The 15,978-nt window shown below is 32.4% G+C and overlaps 3 protein-coding genes across 9 annotated transcripts; 2 read left to right on the top strand and 1 right to left on the bottom strand.

Annotated features, from left to right (window-relative positions):
* The first annotated feature begins 33 nt into the window (after positions 1-33).
* On the top strand, positions 34-2,849 carry LOC131669320 (beta-1,3-glucosyltransferase). Of its 5 annotated transcripts, XM_058944112.1 has the most exons (11): positions 34-310; positions 371-465; positions 825-922; positions 1,002-1,111; positions 1,190-1,378; positions 1,461-1,591; positions 1,655-1,835; positions 1,894-2,029; positions 2,102-2,249; positions 2,311-2,584; positions 2,664-2,849. In XM_058944112.1, exons 3-11 carry the CDS (start codon positions 853-855, stop codon positions 2,829-2,831), a joined length of 1,407 nt encoding a protein of 468 aa, XP_058800095.1. In that variant the 5' UTR covers positions 34-310; positions 371-465; positions 825-852; the 3' UTR covers positions 2,832-2,849. The 5 variants fall into 5 exon arrangements, with proteins under 5 accessions (XP_058800095.1, XP_058800094.1, XP_058800097.1 ...); XM_058944111.1 differs by lacking the exon at positions 371-465; XM_058944114.1 differs by lacking the exons at positions 34-310; positions 371-465 and adding an exon at positions 508-703 and having other exon boundaries at positions 2,311-2,595; positions 2,664-2,830.
* Positions 2,850-2,993: 144 nt separating this feature from the next.
* Positions 2,994-9,868, bottom strand: LOC131669316 (peroxisomal acyl-coenzyme A oxidase 3). Of its 3 annotated transcripts, none has more exons than XM_058944102.1 (11): positions 9,748-9,868; positions 6,053-6,197; positions 5,519-5,644; positions 5,297-5,452; positions 5,078-5,225; positions 4,711-5,001; positions 4,227-4,634; positions 3,927-4,160; positions 3,698-3,852; positions 3,328-3,621; positions 2,994-3,253 (listed from the first exon to the last, which is right to left on the bottom strand). In XM_058944102.1, the coding sequence occupies exons 1-11, from the start codon at positions 9,750-9,752 to the stop codon at positions 3,161-3,163; spliced, it is 2,055 nt and encodes a 684-aa protein (XP_058800085.1). In that variant the 5' UTR covers positions 9,753-9,868; the 3' UTR covers positions 2,994-3,160. The 3 variants fall into 3 exon arrangements, with proteins under 3 accessions (XP_058800085.1, XP_058800086.1, XP_058800084.1); XM_058944103.1 differs by lacking the exon at positions 9,748-9,868 and adding an exon at positions 6,405-6,461; XM_058944101.1 differs by lacking the exon at positions 9,748-9,868 and adding an exon at positions 6,297-6,444.
* Positions 9,869-10,225: 357 nt separating this feature from the next.
* On the top strand, positions 10,226-15,734 carry LOC131669312 (beclin-1-like protein A). The gene is made up of 15 exons (XM_058944096.1): positions 10,226-10,416; positions 10,635-10,816; positions 10,925-11,059; positions 11,140-11,325; positions 11,397-11,462; positions 11,538-11,648; positions 11,722-12,492; positions 12,577-12,795; positions 12,870-13,205; positions 13,931-14,107; positions 14,167-14,298; positions 14,414-14,602; positions 14,678-14,731; positions 14,805-14,894; positions 14,965-15,734. The coding sequence occupies exons 2-15, from the start codon at positions 10,646-10,648 to the stop codon at positions 15,232-15,234; spliced, it is 2,907 nt and encodes a 968-aa protein (XP_058800079.1). The 5' UTR covers positions 10,226-10,416; positions 10,635-10,645; the 3' UTR covers positions 15,235-15,734.
* The last annotated feature ends 244 nt before the right edge of the window (positions 15,735-15,978 follow it).

Genomic DNA, 15,978 nt, shown 5'->3' with positions numbered 1-15,978 from the left:
TCAAGACAAACGAAGTCAAAATCTGCCTCTACATATTCAGAAATAATAATTTTTTACTTTGTAGGCAACATTTTGATAATAGTTGTGATTATTTTTCCAACAAATATTTGTTGCCGATCTTTTAATACAGTCTGATCATTCGAGCAAGATGCTCGTTTGATTTAGGACGTTTTGTTTGTAACAAAATGTATGTTTTTAAATATTCAACTGCTGTGCAAAAGTGAATCAATAAAGTAAAGTTATATTCATCAACAATAGTGTAAAAAATAAATAAAATATGAATTATTTATTATGATATGTACATCACAAGGTATGATTATTTTTTTATATATCTCTATTTCAACTTAAATATATTTTATATTTTAATCAGATCCACGTGCATAAAAATATCAGAAACACAACCAGCAAGAATGTTTTAGAAACATTATTGCAACATATTTTCTTGCGATATCTCCAACATTTTCGGTAATTAACAAAAATATTGCAGAAACGTGCAAAATGTCGGCCTTCATTTCCGGAATAATGTTACCAAATGTTTTTGGAATATTAGTTATTTACTAAAATGTTACAGAAATGTTGCACAGATTGTTTCCAAATATGAAAAACTATAACTAATATTTCAGAAACGTTATTCTGGAAACAAAGGTGGACATTTTGTAAATTCTGGTAACGGTTCTGCAACATTTTTTCGGATGAGGGAAAGGTTAGTATGTTGAATAAGTGTGAGTGCAAAAAACATTTTGGAAACAATTCTCGCGGCTCGGGATATCATATTTGATGATTACCATTATTTCTTCTGTAATTATTCAAAATTTGTATTTTAGGTGCTATTTTATAGACTAAAATTAAAATATGATAACTAGAAACTTAAACTTTTCAATTATCTGTGTTCTGTTATTAGGATCTTTTGTAATTGCATTAGGTAAGCATTTATAAGACATTATGAGACTGTTTATAATATCTTAAGGTATATTTCTTAAATTTTTATGTCATATTTGCAGAACCAGCTGATTTATTAATAATAATTTTGAGTCAGGAAGAAGGATACAATGCTGCACAAGCTAAGCTTTTACAGTCTGAAATTATCAAACAAGCAAATACATTGGAAAAGGTATAAATTTTATCTCTTAGAGTAATTTTTATGTATTTCTACTTTTAAAATAATATTTTATTTTCATTTGCTTTATAGAAACCTCCACAAATTATTCTAACTCATACTCTAGATATTTATGGATCATGGACCATAGTACCAATTATTGCATATTTAAATGATAAAAATATTGTAGGTGATTGGTATGTTTTTTGTGCAGATAATACAGCTATACGTTTGACTAGGCTTTTATATGTTTTAAATAGTTATGATGTAAATATATATAAGGTAAATTTATTTATTATGTATATTTTTTATGGAAGAGTTTAAACTTTGAAATTTTATTTCTCTGATTGTTTATGTTTTACAGAATTTGTGGATAGGATATGCTTTATATGATAAGGAGCCAACTATTATACACCATTATGCAGAACACACCAAAAAATTCAAATATCCAAACTTAGCCTCTGGCTTTGCCATATCAAAATATTTATTGAAGAGGTAATAACTTAAATTGATAAATTCAAATTTTAGCTAATTGTTTGTTCAACCTTTCTATTGCAGCTTAAGCAATAAGGCTAGTGAATTTGTAGCTAGTAATGTAGACTTTTCTGTAGATGCATCATATGAATTATCTACTTTTATTTATAATAAAGGTAAAGGTGCTCGATTAACTCATGTACCAGAATTTTGTGTAGTTTCTAATGATAACTGTGCTACATATCCTAAACCATTCTATCCATGTGTAAGTTTCAAAATTAATCAATATTTTGATGGCACATATAAACTGTATTGCATTGCAGGCAAAATTATCACCTTATCAAAATGCATATGTTGCTGTGAAAACCTGTGCTAAGTATCACAATGACAGGCTGCCTATTATTCGCAATACTTGGGCAAAATATGCTCAAAATATTGGATATTTTACTGATTGCTTAGGTAAAGATTAATGAATAAAATTATTCTGCTTTAATTATACAAAATTAATTATTTTGAAGATATTTTTTTCAGATGTAAACTTACAGGATGGTCATGTTGTACCCAGTACTGAGCAAGGGCATTGTGCAAAAACCTATGCAATATTACAATATGCAGCTCCCATACTTCAAGAAAAAAATCTAGGTTGGCTTATAATTACAGATGATGATACCATATTAAGGTGATTATTTTCATCAATTTCGTAATGTAACATTTCTCATAATTATTAAAATGTATTTTAGCTTGGGACGACTAATGAAACTACTTACTTGTTATATTCCTGAGAATACTGTGGCATTAGGTGAGAGGTATGGATATCGTACAACAAAGATTCATGGTTATGACTACTTAACTGGAGGAGCTGGATTAGTTTTATCAACTCCTTTAGTAGAACAAATTATAAAACCAGGAGTATGTGAATGTCCTAGTGCAAATACTCCTGATGATATGTTTCTTTTTGGAGTTTGCTTAGCACATTTAGGAGTAAAAGTCACACATTCTCCATTATTTCATCAAGTGAATAGACTGTCTCTCAATGATATATATAACATACATTTTCTTATAAAAGTCTAATAAACTTATACATTTATTTTAGGCAAGGCCTATTGATTATGCAACTGGCTACTTAGATTCTCAAGAGCCAATATCATTTCATAAATTTTGGATGATAGATCATCCAGAACTTTTGTATAAAGAATGGTTTGAAGAAGCTGACAAGACTGCATTAATATTACAAAATGAAATTAAGCACGAGGAATTATAAATTTAACTTGCACCAACTATAAATGATTGTGATATTTTAAATAGCATAGAGATTATTTCAGTGATGTTTGAATGTTTAATTTTCACAATGGAATTGAAAATCAAATGGGAACAGTATTTAAGTAGGATAAAAAAGCAATTACTCATAAAATTCCATGACTGCTGATATTTAAAATATGAAACTTATATTTAAAGCTTTATATAAATCACCATTTGTAAACATGTACAAATTACAACAGAATGTATAAATACTTTTTTAAAATCTTTGTAAATTTTTAATAAAATACCATTGAGTTTATTCATTATTACGGATCCATTGCACCAATTATATCACAATTTAGATTGCATGATTTCCTTCCACCATGTGGGTCGCTCAAAACACTCGGGATCTTTACGGAAAGCTTCTTCTAAATGCTTATAAATCTAAAAATATATAACGCAATTATTTTCAGTTACTATTAACAAATAAACAATGACGAATGGTAGTTTCAATTTACATTTCCATCAGACATCCCTAATGGCGAGTTTAGAACAAAGTCTGGTGGAGCCAAAACATCAACTAAACTCACAGCTTCATTTACTAGTTCTTTACATAATCGTATTATACCCGTACGTATTAAATAATCCATTTTACTGACAGGAGTTGCAAATCCTCCTGCATAAAAATCACCTAATTTTTTTTCAATATTCACAGCGGCATACAATGAACATAACTTATTAAGAACTGCTCTTTCATTATCAAGATATCTTGAGTCATTATTGTTTTCAATAAATTGTTTTGTCACGGCATGCTGAAAAATTTTTATGAAACAGGCAAATTTTTGTAAGTTTAGAGCCTCTTTGAAAAAAGTAAATAAAAAATTTTACCTCTCCATACACCAATGTCAAAGTTCGAGCGTTGAAAAGCTGCGAGTCATTACGCACAACAAAGTCACTACATCCCTTTTCCTTTAATGATTGTACAACTTCGTAAGTTTTTTTCATGTAATAACATATGAGCCATTTCAAGCAGATTAACAAATCTAAAATAATTAATGAAATGAATAAACCATGAATTTTAATAATTATGCACTGTCTTGATAATCGGTTGTCTTACTTTCTGGTCCCATTGCTTCATCGACAGTTTGATAGCTAAACTTTAGCTTCAGAATGTGATTCACGTCCTCTAAAAAATTAATTGTTGCAAGTGGCGACGCTACTTTTTTACCTTTGAGAACTGCCAAATACTGGTTCAATAACCAATTACTACATTGTTGAATAAGTACGTTACTTTCTCCTTCGTAAGTACAGTTAGCATCGTGTTCTTGCCTTAGAGTACCTATTCTAGAAACTAAACCAAACAAATGATTTAATGTTTTAGAAGAAAATCTAGCATCTATACGAATTATCATTATACCTTTTAAATATCCATGCCCACCGCAAGATTCACGGCAATCTTGTATCGCTGCACTACCAGTCCACGCGCAAAGTGGTTTCGCAGCTGAAGATAGCGCGTGAATTTCCATACCCATCGATGCCATTGTATCATTGCTATTGCCTGATAATAAAAGATCTTGGAACTTCTGGAATGTCATCATGAAGTTCGTGGAGAATATCTTCATTGCGTAGGCATCAGCTACATGTGGTATCAGTCTACCTTGCTGAACTTGATACTCGATAACAGGCCATTCTTCTTGAGGATTTGGCCCAAATTGTTTTCTGGAAGCGCAATATCTGACAGCAATAATCACAGCTAAGGAGGTGTACATCGAACACATGGAAGTAATGGTCACGCGACCAGCCGACAATGCTCCTAACGAGGCACCTTGAATTCAATTCAAATTTTAACTGTAAATTCTGCTATAGAAACTGAAAATATTTGTACTAAAATGGAAGCTCACCGAATCGTTTGCTCTGATCTTTGATAGCAGCTAGGTATTTTCCGTCGGGTGTCACGTCTGCTGTCTTGTTGAGCAGAGCCGTCCTCGGAATATGGTAATGGTTGAACAAAACGAAACCATTGTCAACTCCATTCAATGCTATTTTTTCTCCCAAATCTCCAACTGTCACACCTTTTGGGGGTAGATGTGTGCTGGGCTCGCGGACTTTAACGACGAAAGGATGCAGTCCATGATTTTTACCATCTGGAGTTATCAGCTGAGCATAAACGATAGCGTGCGTTGCAGTTTTGCCTATAAATATCGCAGAGCTCTTGTCGAACAAAACTTTTGAATTGATCTGGTGGCGAACGAAACGTTATGAACGTACCTAGACCACCAACCCAACACTTGGCCGCTTCAAAGTCAGGAGTATGCAATATGAAAGTTTGAGTTTTCGGATCGTACCTGGCTTCTGTTCGCATACCCTTAGCATTGGTACCGTGCGCGATTTCGGTCAAAGCAAAGCACCCGGCGAACTAGACAGTTATCAACGTTTCTGTGGAAATGTGCACCGTGTTTGTCGGCGATACGTTAGATGTATGCTTACTTGTCCTTTGGCCATGTCCTCGAGGTAATCGAGATGTCGTTCAGTGCCCAAAGAGATCAAGACACTCGGTACCATCCCGTAAATGACGCCCATTTTGATGGGTGCCGAAGGGTCATAATAAAACAAATAGTTGAACCATTCTCGTCTTTCACTAGGCTATCAAATTGATTACTTAGTTGAGTAAAGTCTCGCTTCTTCTGACATTTCGTGCGACCGACTTACCAAAACGTCATTTTCTACTATAGCCTTTATTTGCGCGTTGGCTCTTCTTCTCGATTCGTCTAACGTCAACGATTTGGTTGGCTGCTCGAACGCTGGACTTTTTTCCATGAAATCCCACATCTTATTCTACAAAATAACATTCGAAATTTGGTCAAGTCACTCCACAAAATTCCGTCAAAATAATCGACTGATCGCCGAGAAATTGTACGATAAGCTTTAACAAATAACACACTTATAAGATAAAAGAAACGGTTAAATGTGGCTGCTGATCACGCACAAACACGTTACGTAAACAGCTCAAATATATAATGTTTATTCAGTCAGGGCACAAATTATAGTACTCCAGCTAAAAAATGCTCGATGTTCCAGTAGCTCGCTACAAGCAGCTAATTCAAATCAACCGAGATAAGCGTTTGTCTTTGCTGTTTGGATAGGTACGTCGCGGTAGTTCAAATATATAGAAAAATACGCGCCTTTTACCGTCGACCCGCCGCTTCCCAACTTTCACTCGATGAAACAACTCGACATACTCACTTGAAATCGAATGGTATCCTCGCCCTCCAAATGTAATTTCAATAATTTCCAGTCGAAACTGGCTTTTTTGCGATAGACATCCAGTGGGCCTCTGGCCGTATCTCGTATAAAGTCTGTCATCGTGGTCAGACGTCTCGGACTAAACCTGCAAACGACTCACGGTTATCAGGCGTCTTTTTTTATCGTCACATTGGCAAACCGTATGCTTATTGTTATATGACGAATCGTGTAACAAATTGTTCACCGCATCGTCGGAAAAATGAGCTCGGACTGCTTGATTTGGCCGGAGCGTATAGTGCATCGGAATTGCTGCTTGCGCAACGTGAATTGGTGTTTTTCAAATGCTACTCACAACGGCTCGTAGCGCACCGGCCGACGTATCGAGTTGAGGCTGTCTCGAGCCGGACTGACAACCAGTTCTACTCTTTATCTTACGAGTTCGCTGCGTCACGACTATCTGCATTTTCTTGATCGACCAATATCTTCCTTGATACCCCCCTCCCCCCTCACCCTCCTTTTTCCAGACGTTCGCTACTTTCGTTTCGTGTTTCATCATCTAAATCGAAACATCATCGTTTGCCGTAAAAAATCCCGATTTCTCGAGAATCACATCGACATTAAGGAAAATTAGCCTTCACCGACGAACAATAGGGCAGTTAAATTGAACGCGACCAAATGATTTATAGGCAAATGAGGCCATGGAAGAATACAGTGCCTGACACTCTCTAAATAAAAAATTGATCGACCTAAAAAAGCTCGAAGGCTGACCTTTTACTCCGATTCGTACAGTTGCGAATCAACGTGCAAATCGAATTCGTGCAATGTATTTTTTGAATATTTTGATCGCTTGTCTGATCTATCGTTCGTTTGCCCAGAACAAAAGGTTGTTTCTCTTAGCACATTAGACTTTAATTTGACATTTGTTGCAGACACGTTTGATCTTGTTTTAGAGTGTTTCATTCGAAATCGGATACACAATTAAAAACACTTGTCGAGCTATTGATTGACGAGGTGGCTGATAGTAGCCGATGCATCGTATCAATGGTCGACACTTATTACCGACGAAAGCTTGATCTGACCCAAATGAAAACTCATAATCCGTTGCCTGTATACACGGTAACAATCGCGAGCTTCCTTTTCTTCATTGATGTAGTAGACTTCAACAAATACAATGATAACGTTGCAGATTCTCATTCGAGAAAACGATGAATTTTCTCCACCGCGAAGACGACTCATTCGAATATTAAACGAAAGTAAATATGTAGGTTGTGACATTTACATTATACTGATGGCAAACGGTCTACAAGTTGTCGATTTTTTGCGGTACAGCGAAGAGTGAGTGTCGTTTCTTTGTTCATCGATTGTATCCGATGCGACGAAATGTGAAGCGTGAACGAAAGGGAAATGCTGTATTTGGGTTTTCAGAGAACGCCTGATCAACGCGCAAGGACAATTCGTAATAATGTATGATTTCCGAATTTTCCACACGGGCACGCGCTATCTGTGGAACCGCATAATAAACGTGGTGTTCCTGCGCCATTACGTGGAATTCAAGCGTCGATCTAACAAACAATTGCAGAAGCGCGAGTGGTACGATTTGAATACAATCCCATTTCCAGCCATTTCCAAGGGCTTCGTCGTTACCAAATACATCGACAGCTGGTATCAGAATAGATTTCGATATGGCATCAATCATTTTTTTCCGAAAACCAATGATCTGCGCAGACAAAAATTACGGTTCGTATACGACCGGCACATTTTCAAAATGGAAGCGTTCCAATTTGTTTTTAACGATTGCAGAGTTGCAGTTTTCGAGCATGTTCCCGCAGTGACGGAAGACGCAAAGACTTTTTTCCATAGTCTACAGGACGTCGTCACTACCAATAAACCTCTGGGAATTGAATTTGAAGTACGGCAAATAATAATTCAAATTAGCAGTATTTAACATGTATTTTCGCAGCGGTTGTTTTTTCTATATTTAGATGCTGTTAATCATCGCCAAAAGGTTGAATTTTCGGCCGGATTTTTATCTACCAGAAAACATTCAAAACGAGAGATGGGGAAATCTTCAAAATGACACTTTTTCGGGACTATTTGGCGAAGCCAAAGATGGAAATGCAGTGTTCTATTTGGGTGACATTCACTACAGCCAGAGGCACTTGCAAATTTTAGATTTGTCATGGCCTTATAACACAGAATGTCTTACTTTTTTAACTCTTGAATCTCTCACTGAAAACTCTTGGAAATTACTAATTTTACCATTCAGGTAGCTGTGTTTTTGTTGCTACTTCTACAATAATAATTTTCTTAAGCTCCATCACAATTGTGACTTTCTCCATTTAGATTATACACATGGGTGGCTGTCATTCTTACGTTACTGTTAGCTGCTACAGTATTTTTAAGTTTTGCATATATTTATGAAAATCACATCAATCTTGAGGATAAAACAATACCAACGATCAATTTAACAAAGAAATTTGTGAAGAACAAATGGTTTTTATCTATTGAAAAAAAACCAATAATTGAAGAATGGAAAGGTTTGTATCTGTTTGCAGACGTACACAACAGCTTTCTATACACCTACAGTATGTTGCTTCAAGTTTCTCTACCTATGTTACCAAATGCCTGGTCTATTCGTATGTTCATTGGATGGTGGTGGCTTTATACTATTTTAATTACTGTTACGTATAAAGCTAGCATGACGGCATCACTGGCTAATTCAGTTGACAGGTATAAAAGAAATATTTTATTTATAAAAATAGTACATTTAGATAACAAGAACTTCTGTCTTTTTAGAGTTGTTATTGACACTATTTCCCAATTGGTTCAATCAGATGTAACTGTAGGTAGTTGGGACAATGAAGTGAAAGATTTTTTCATGAATTCTTCAGATTCTTATTTACAAAGATTAAGCAAAAGATACACTATTGTAACTAATGAACAGGATGCAGTGGCAGGAGTTGCCAATGGATCTTTCAGTTATTACGAAAATATATACGTATTGCAAAGAGAAAGAGTAAAGAGACAGATTTTAGAAGCTGAATTACAAAAAAATGGTTCTCAAGATATGATACACAAATTTTTAGATCATAACTTGCATGTCATGGATGAATGCGTGATAAACATACCTGTATCTTTGGGAATGGATAAACATTCTCCATTAAAATATCATATTGATAGGCTTGTTAGTTTTTGTGGTCAACAGAATTATTTATAAATTAATATTGTAAATAATTGATAATTGTTTTAGGTTAAACGTGTAGTTGAAGCAGGTTTGGTTCAAAAATGGCTAAGTGATATCATTCAACAATCCAAAACTTTAGAATTAAGACAGGAAGGTTCAGCACAAAAAGCATTAATTGACCTAGATAAACTACAAGGAGCAGTAGTGGCTTTAGTGATTGGCTATTTCTTAGGTATTATTGCTCTAGGAGGCGAATTTTGGTATTGGAACAAGGTCGTTTTAAAAGATCCAAATTACAACAAATATCGTCTGGATTTATTTTATAAGAAAATATAAGATATTAGTAAACTGTGCAAATAAATTAACAGTAATTATTGTGCTTAAAAACGGTGTAATTTTTATACCAATCTTCTATTTTGTCGTTCAAGTTTTTATTTTATAAAACCAATTACTTTCTACTAAAATTTTGATAAATATTGCCTAATAGTTTTGTTCTATTTGATATCGATACCTCATTACTTCGAAGGCTATTTGTCTTATTATTATGCACTACACCAAGGTTTAGGTTATTCAATGAAGAGAAAAACAATAACACGTCACAAATTATATTTCACTCAATCTCGGACGTAAACATACTTAAATATAGGTATGACTTTCTCTTTTGGCTTTGGGCTTTGAATGGTTGTCTACCCTTATGTTTTGTTTCTGTATGGTGTAGTGGCAATATTGTGTTTAAGCAACAAGCAAAAAAATCGGCGTTGATGAAAATTCTATCGTTGTTCTCCGACATTTTTGTCGAATTTTTATAACTTTTAAACAATTTTATCCTTTCAAAAATGAATCACGTGCTCCGATTTTGACGTATATAATTCAGAAATTATATTACGTTTTTCGTGTAAGATTTAAGTGCAGCTTTGATATACACTCAGTGTTGTACATATATATTATATATACTCGTCTGTCGTAAATCCTCCACCGTCCTACCGATCCGGCAAAACTGTAAACAAACTTCCTGATTCTTACATTTCTAGCTAAGCTAATTATGATCGTTGACAATACGAATAACGTGATAGCTCAGTCAGTATACGAATACACGCTTCGACCAACCTTCAAATCTGTCGAATATCAGCATCATGCAGCAGTGAGACTATAAATCGGTACCAATCTCCATCAGCAACAGGTGGATATTTCAAATGCACATTTTCCAAGCACTATTTTACTTTGTTGTGTTCTTATGTCAGTTATTTCTTTAAAACTATCACATGTCTTCTTATTCACCTGTGGCATATACATTGTTTACAATATCGTACTATATTATTATTTACATATCGAAGTGTTAAATGTTTTAATTATTGTTGGGATATCGATTGAACAAATAAGTTCTGTGTTTTTTTTCAGTGAATTAAAAAATGGAATTTCATGATCCGTTTGAATCGTGCCCATATAATGTATTCCATAGGATTCGACGATCACGTATGCAGTTCCATGTTACAACATGCGCTCAAAATCATCGACATGTAACGGGCATGGTTCAATGCCCTTTTGATGCTCGACACGTTATCAAACATATAGAATTCGAAGTACGTTTTGTTTGTACATTTATTATGTTATCATCTTTGTGTTTTCTTTAATTTTCAATCTACTCAATGAGGGTCTTAGATTTTAAATATTCCTTTTTGATTTTTCAGCACCACAAACGTACCTGTCCAGCAAGGGCATCAGTAATAGATTATGCTATTCATGATACAGTATCTCAAGCAAAACTGAAAATCTTACCAATTGATATTAATCCTGTAGGACAATGGGATGAGAAATGGGATGATGTAAGTTATCCTTAATTAAATAGAAAATTTACACATAGCTTGTAAATATTTATATTCGCTAAAATATTGTTTTCAAATAGGATGCTGATGTTAAAACTTATAATCCTATTCAGTACATTAAAGATAAACCCATAGTATATCCTCTCATAGGAGTTTCAAAAGCTAAAAGGAAAAATCATAGATTACAAGAAAGAATTCGGTACAGCAAAGTAATAGAAAATGAAGGAGGAAATATGTCACAAAATAGATTTTACTCAAGGCAAATGGTAAATATAAATTTTATGATTATTTAGCATTTGTATAATCAGAATTGTTTCATAAATTTTGTAATTGTCAGAGTACAAACTCAGAATGGAACAGTACAATGGAAGTAGTTCATGAAATCCATGATAATACAAATGAGGTAGATTGAGTAAAATTTATTGAAAAATTAAACATATTATTTATATAATTTTATCATCCTTTGGTTTGTTTATAGGCAGAAAAACCTTTGCGTCCACCTTCTAAATTTGTTATTGCCCATCTGACTGATAAAACTTATGATGACTATACAAACCAGATTTCTACATCTCCTGTGAGCACAGCAAAAGTATTCTATTTACATTAGCCAATTTTCACAAGCTATTCTTTCTCAAATTAAAAAAGGATATTGCTTATTACAGGCTCCTGAAGTATTATCAACATCATCGAAATTTGATCAATCCTCAGTTCATTCATCTAGTTCTGGAGCAGCATCATCAAACAGTCAGGAAACATCTTGCTCAAAAAAATCATCAGAAAACCAAGGGATATTTAAAAAATCATCAAAAGCAATTGACATAAATTCTGAGAATAGTAGCAACCAGAGTGCATGTTCAATTCATAACAGAGGCAGTGTTATCTCTAATAAGGATGAGCATCAGTTTAATCAACATAAATCCAACAATAAAGAAAAGCTACCTTCTGACGCTGACAATATTGTCTTCAGTAAGAATAGTTATCAATTCATTCAGTATCGACTAACAGATCAAGAAAAGATTTCTACATCTGATATAAAGAGTATTGCCTCTAGCAAGGATAATTATGAGTTTATTCAAAATCAACTCAAGGATCAAGAAAAGTGTCCTATATTTAATATAAATAGTAGTATTTCCAGTAAAGATAATCAATTTAGTGAATATGAACTTAAAAGTCAAAAGAACTGTTCTACTCCCGATACAGACAGTATTATCTCTAGTAAAAATGATTTTTCATTAAATCAATACAAATACAAGATACAAAGAAAGTATTCTATTCCTGATACAATCAGTATTGTCTCTGATAAGAGTAAATATCAATGTTATCAGCATCAAAGTGAACAAAGTGAACACCTAGAAAAACTTTCAATACTAGATACAGTCAGTATAGCCTCAAGTAATGATGAATATCAATTTGCTGAGGTTCTTATACGTACAGTAAGCTGATCAAATATATTGATATAATTATGGTTCTATAATGTATTAATGAGATTTTCATTGTAATATTAAAATTATTTCTAGAGTTCAGGTATGTCTTTATCATCATCAATTTCTTCAACTTCAGAAATTGAGTCAGTGTTTAGCTGTGAAGATGATGAGCTAATAATTCAGATGTTATCAACAACTATTAAAGAAGCAGATAAGAATAATAAAAATAATGAAGAGATTCTGATAAAAGACACCGTATATAATCTTTCTAGTGGAAATGAAAGTCCACATAATATGACTCTGATGAATGGTGTAAGTATACTTTTAGTTATTAATTCTATAACAACCTTAATGAGATCAAAGTAGAAAATTTTTTGTTTCTGCAGAATTTAGTTATGTCGTCTTCATCATCAGAAGAAGTTGAAAATACGAACCATTCATTTAGTAGTGGAATAAAGCAATCAAGAAACTACAGTATTAAGTCAATAGAAACCAACTCAACTGAAAATACTTCAATATTTGATAAATTATCAAAGACAATTGAAGAATTAGCAATGAATAATGAAGATTATAAAAAGAAGAGTGAATCGTTAGATCAAGAATTAAATAAGTTGAAAAAATTGCCACCAAAAAAATCTGTACAAATAAATGGTGCTATTAATTCAAAAAAGGGTAAACTATTTCGTAGATGTGGTGCAAATTTCTTAAATTTGGAAAAATGTTAAATGCTTACAAATATTTATTATACTATATTCGAACTAATATTTTTGGAAATAAACCCGCGGAGATATTATATTTATTTAAATAGTTTTTTCTTTTTTTCCTCGATTGACAATCCTGTAGATTCCTAATATTTAAACTTTTATTAAAAATAAAAAAGAATAATTAATTAAATAATAAACTAACTTGTTTCATCTTCAATTTATAAATATTGATATCAAATACATTACAATTCTTAAAATTATTTACATCGTTTGGTCTTGGCGATCATCGCAAACTTCGTGTCGAAATTTGCTTATACATATTTCAATTATCATAGATGGCTCTTAGCGTTCAAATGAGAACCACTGACAAAAATGTAAACACAGTATATCGTTTTTCAGTCACTGCGTCAACACGTGTAACCTTTGCAAGAGTGCCGGCTAAAAATTCAGTTAGCAACAGGTATAAACTACACATCATTCCATAATAATATTGAATTTTATTTAACGTTGACATTAGAAATCTGTTTTCGTTGTTATTTTATAACTTTTTCGAACCATTGTGATCATAATATAAAGCGTAAGAAAATTTTCGAGATCCAAGTATTCGGATAACCTGACATAGTCTTGTAGTTTAAGTTTCAAACGGTTTTCTTTACAGCTTAATTTTTTCATCTAATACTATCAGCTTATATTTAAGACACAAATAAACTATAACATAATTGAATTTATATTATCGATTTTAGAATAAAGTAAAAATGGAATTTGATCCGTACGAGACCTGCCCATACGACGTTGTGCATCGCATTCGTAGATCCCGAATGCAGTTTCACATTACAATATGTTCCAAGAATTTTCCCGCATCAAAAATGATGCAGTGCCCCTTTGATGCTCGTCATAAAGTCAATAAAGTGGAATTTGAAGTAAGTTTTACTCGTAATAGAAGTAATATTCAGTATTATCAAATGTTTGTCTTACACAGTACCATAAGAATCATTGTCCTGCAAGGGAGTCTGTAATTCATTATGCAATTTGTGATGCATCACAAGCAGAACAAAAAACTCTGCCAATTGATGTCAACCCTGTCGGAGTATCAGATGAAAACTGGGATGAGGTAACTTTTTCATTATTTCCTTATAAAAGTACAATTCCAATGAAATATTATCGAAAGAGCAGAGAAGCATTATTTTTGGTGCATTATTCTATTTATAAAGAAAATTTTAATTTAGGGTGCCAATGTCAAAACCTACAACCCACTTCAAGCTATTCAAGATAAACCAATTGTATATCCTATTATTGGACTATCAAAAGCGAAAAGGAAGAACCATAGAATGCAGGAAAGAATGCGTTTCAATCAAATCATGGAAAACAGTGGAAATCAAAGTACAAATCAAAGGGAAATACAAACAAATTCTTCAGTAATATTATCAATTTAATTTTGTTTTACCATTTTCTAACAATTATGTATTAATTTTTCTTTTCTTTTTATTAAGATTAAGGGACCACAATTGCTGCCAAAAAAGTCTGTTGATAAAAAAGATGAAGAGGTAAATTAAATAAAAGAGATGAAAGGATAATCTATGGTATTGATTTAATTATATTTTTCTTATTTTACTTTAGGATTATAAACCATTACGTCGACCACTTCACATTGGTAACAAGAGCAACAGTGCTCCAAGAGATAAAAGCCAGAACTTTATACCTTTTGAGGCAAATAAAATATATATTCTTTTTTGTATTAGTATTGAGTAAATTGATATTGAAAATTATTTATTTACAGGATTTGAAAAAATTACCACAAAGGGTTAACAACACTTCTAATGTTCCAATTAGTTATGCAACAGCACTTTCAAAAAATAAAACAAGTCCTATTTTTAATAAATCTAAGGAAAACAATGATTCTATAATTGATAAGCTATCAAGAACATTTGAAGAAATCGGAGTCGATGATGAAGGCCATAAGAAGAAAACTGAACAGTTGGACAAGCAATTAAATATGTTGAAAAAAATTCCATCAGAGAACAAAAAACAAGAAAACAAAAAACCATAACTTTTAATTATAAACTCCAACATTTTATCATTTTACAATTTTAAAGAAGTCTCAAAAGTTAATTTATAAAATAATTTTGATTGTACAATTAAATAAGGATCATTTACTAAACTCAGCAAGAAAACAAAGATATAAAATGTGATCAGTTACTTTAGATTTCTTTCATGTATTGACACATGATTAAATTATATAATTTATCATACGTTGTTAAAATGAAAAAATGACTTTTTGTATAATTTAATGTGACAAAATTAACGAGTCATCTTGTGGGAAAAAAAGAATATCTGAGTTTATTTTTATTTTTCTTATTGATAGTAATATTATGATTTCAGTGATGAAGTACATGAAAAGGTATTAACTATAGACAATTAAGATATCATTTTTCTATAAAGGGGAAATAATTATATTATTATATAGTTTTAATTTGTGATATACCTTATGGCATTCGATCAAAGTAAACAAAGTGAATTCAAATCAAGGAATATTATAATTTGTTATTTAATAAGAAAAAAATACTTTTTTCAAATAAAACTGTTCAAATATGACAATGTTAAGTACAAAGATATCGAAAAACAGATAGATGTGGTCCGTTTTTTATATTTTAATAATGATAAAGTTTTTTTCAATAAAAAATATCTAAATAGTACTTTGTTTTTATACGTAGTGCGATAGTCGGTATTAACTCTTCAGCTCAAAAACTACAACCGCGATTTTTTACAGTAATTTAATATTTAAATTTGAAAT

Source organism: Phymastichus coffea, unplaced genomic scaffold (genome assembly GCF_024137745.1).
Source record: "Phymastichus coffea isolate CEN01 unplaced genomic scaffold, Cenicafe_Pcof_1.1 PCOF00091, whole genome shotgun sequence".
Classification (NCBI taxonomy): domain Eukaryota; kingdom Metazoa; phylum Arthropoda; class Insecta; order Hymenoptera; family Eulophidae; genus Phymastichus; species Phymastichus coffea.
Note: the sequence above shows the minus strand (reverse complement) of the source record. Positions and strands in the feature narration are given on the sequence as shown.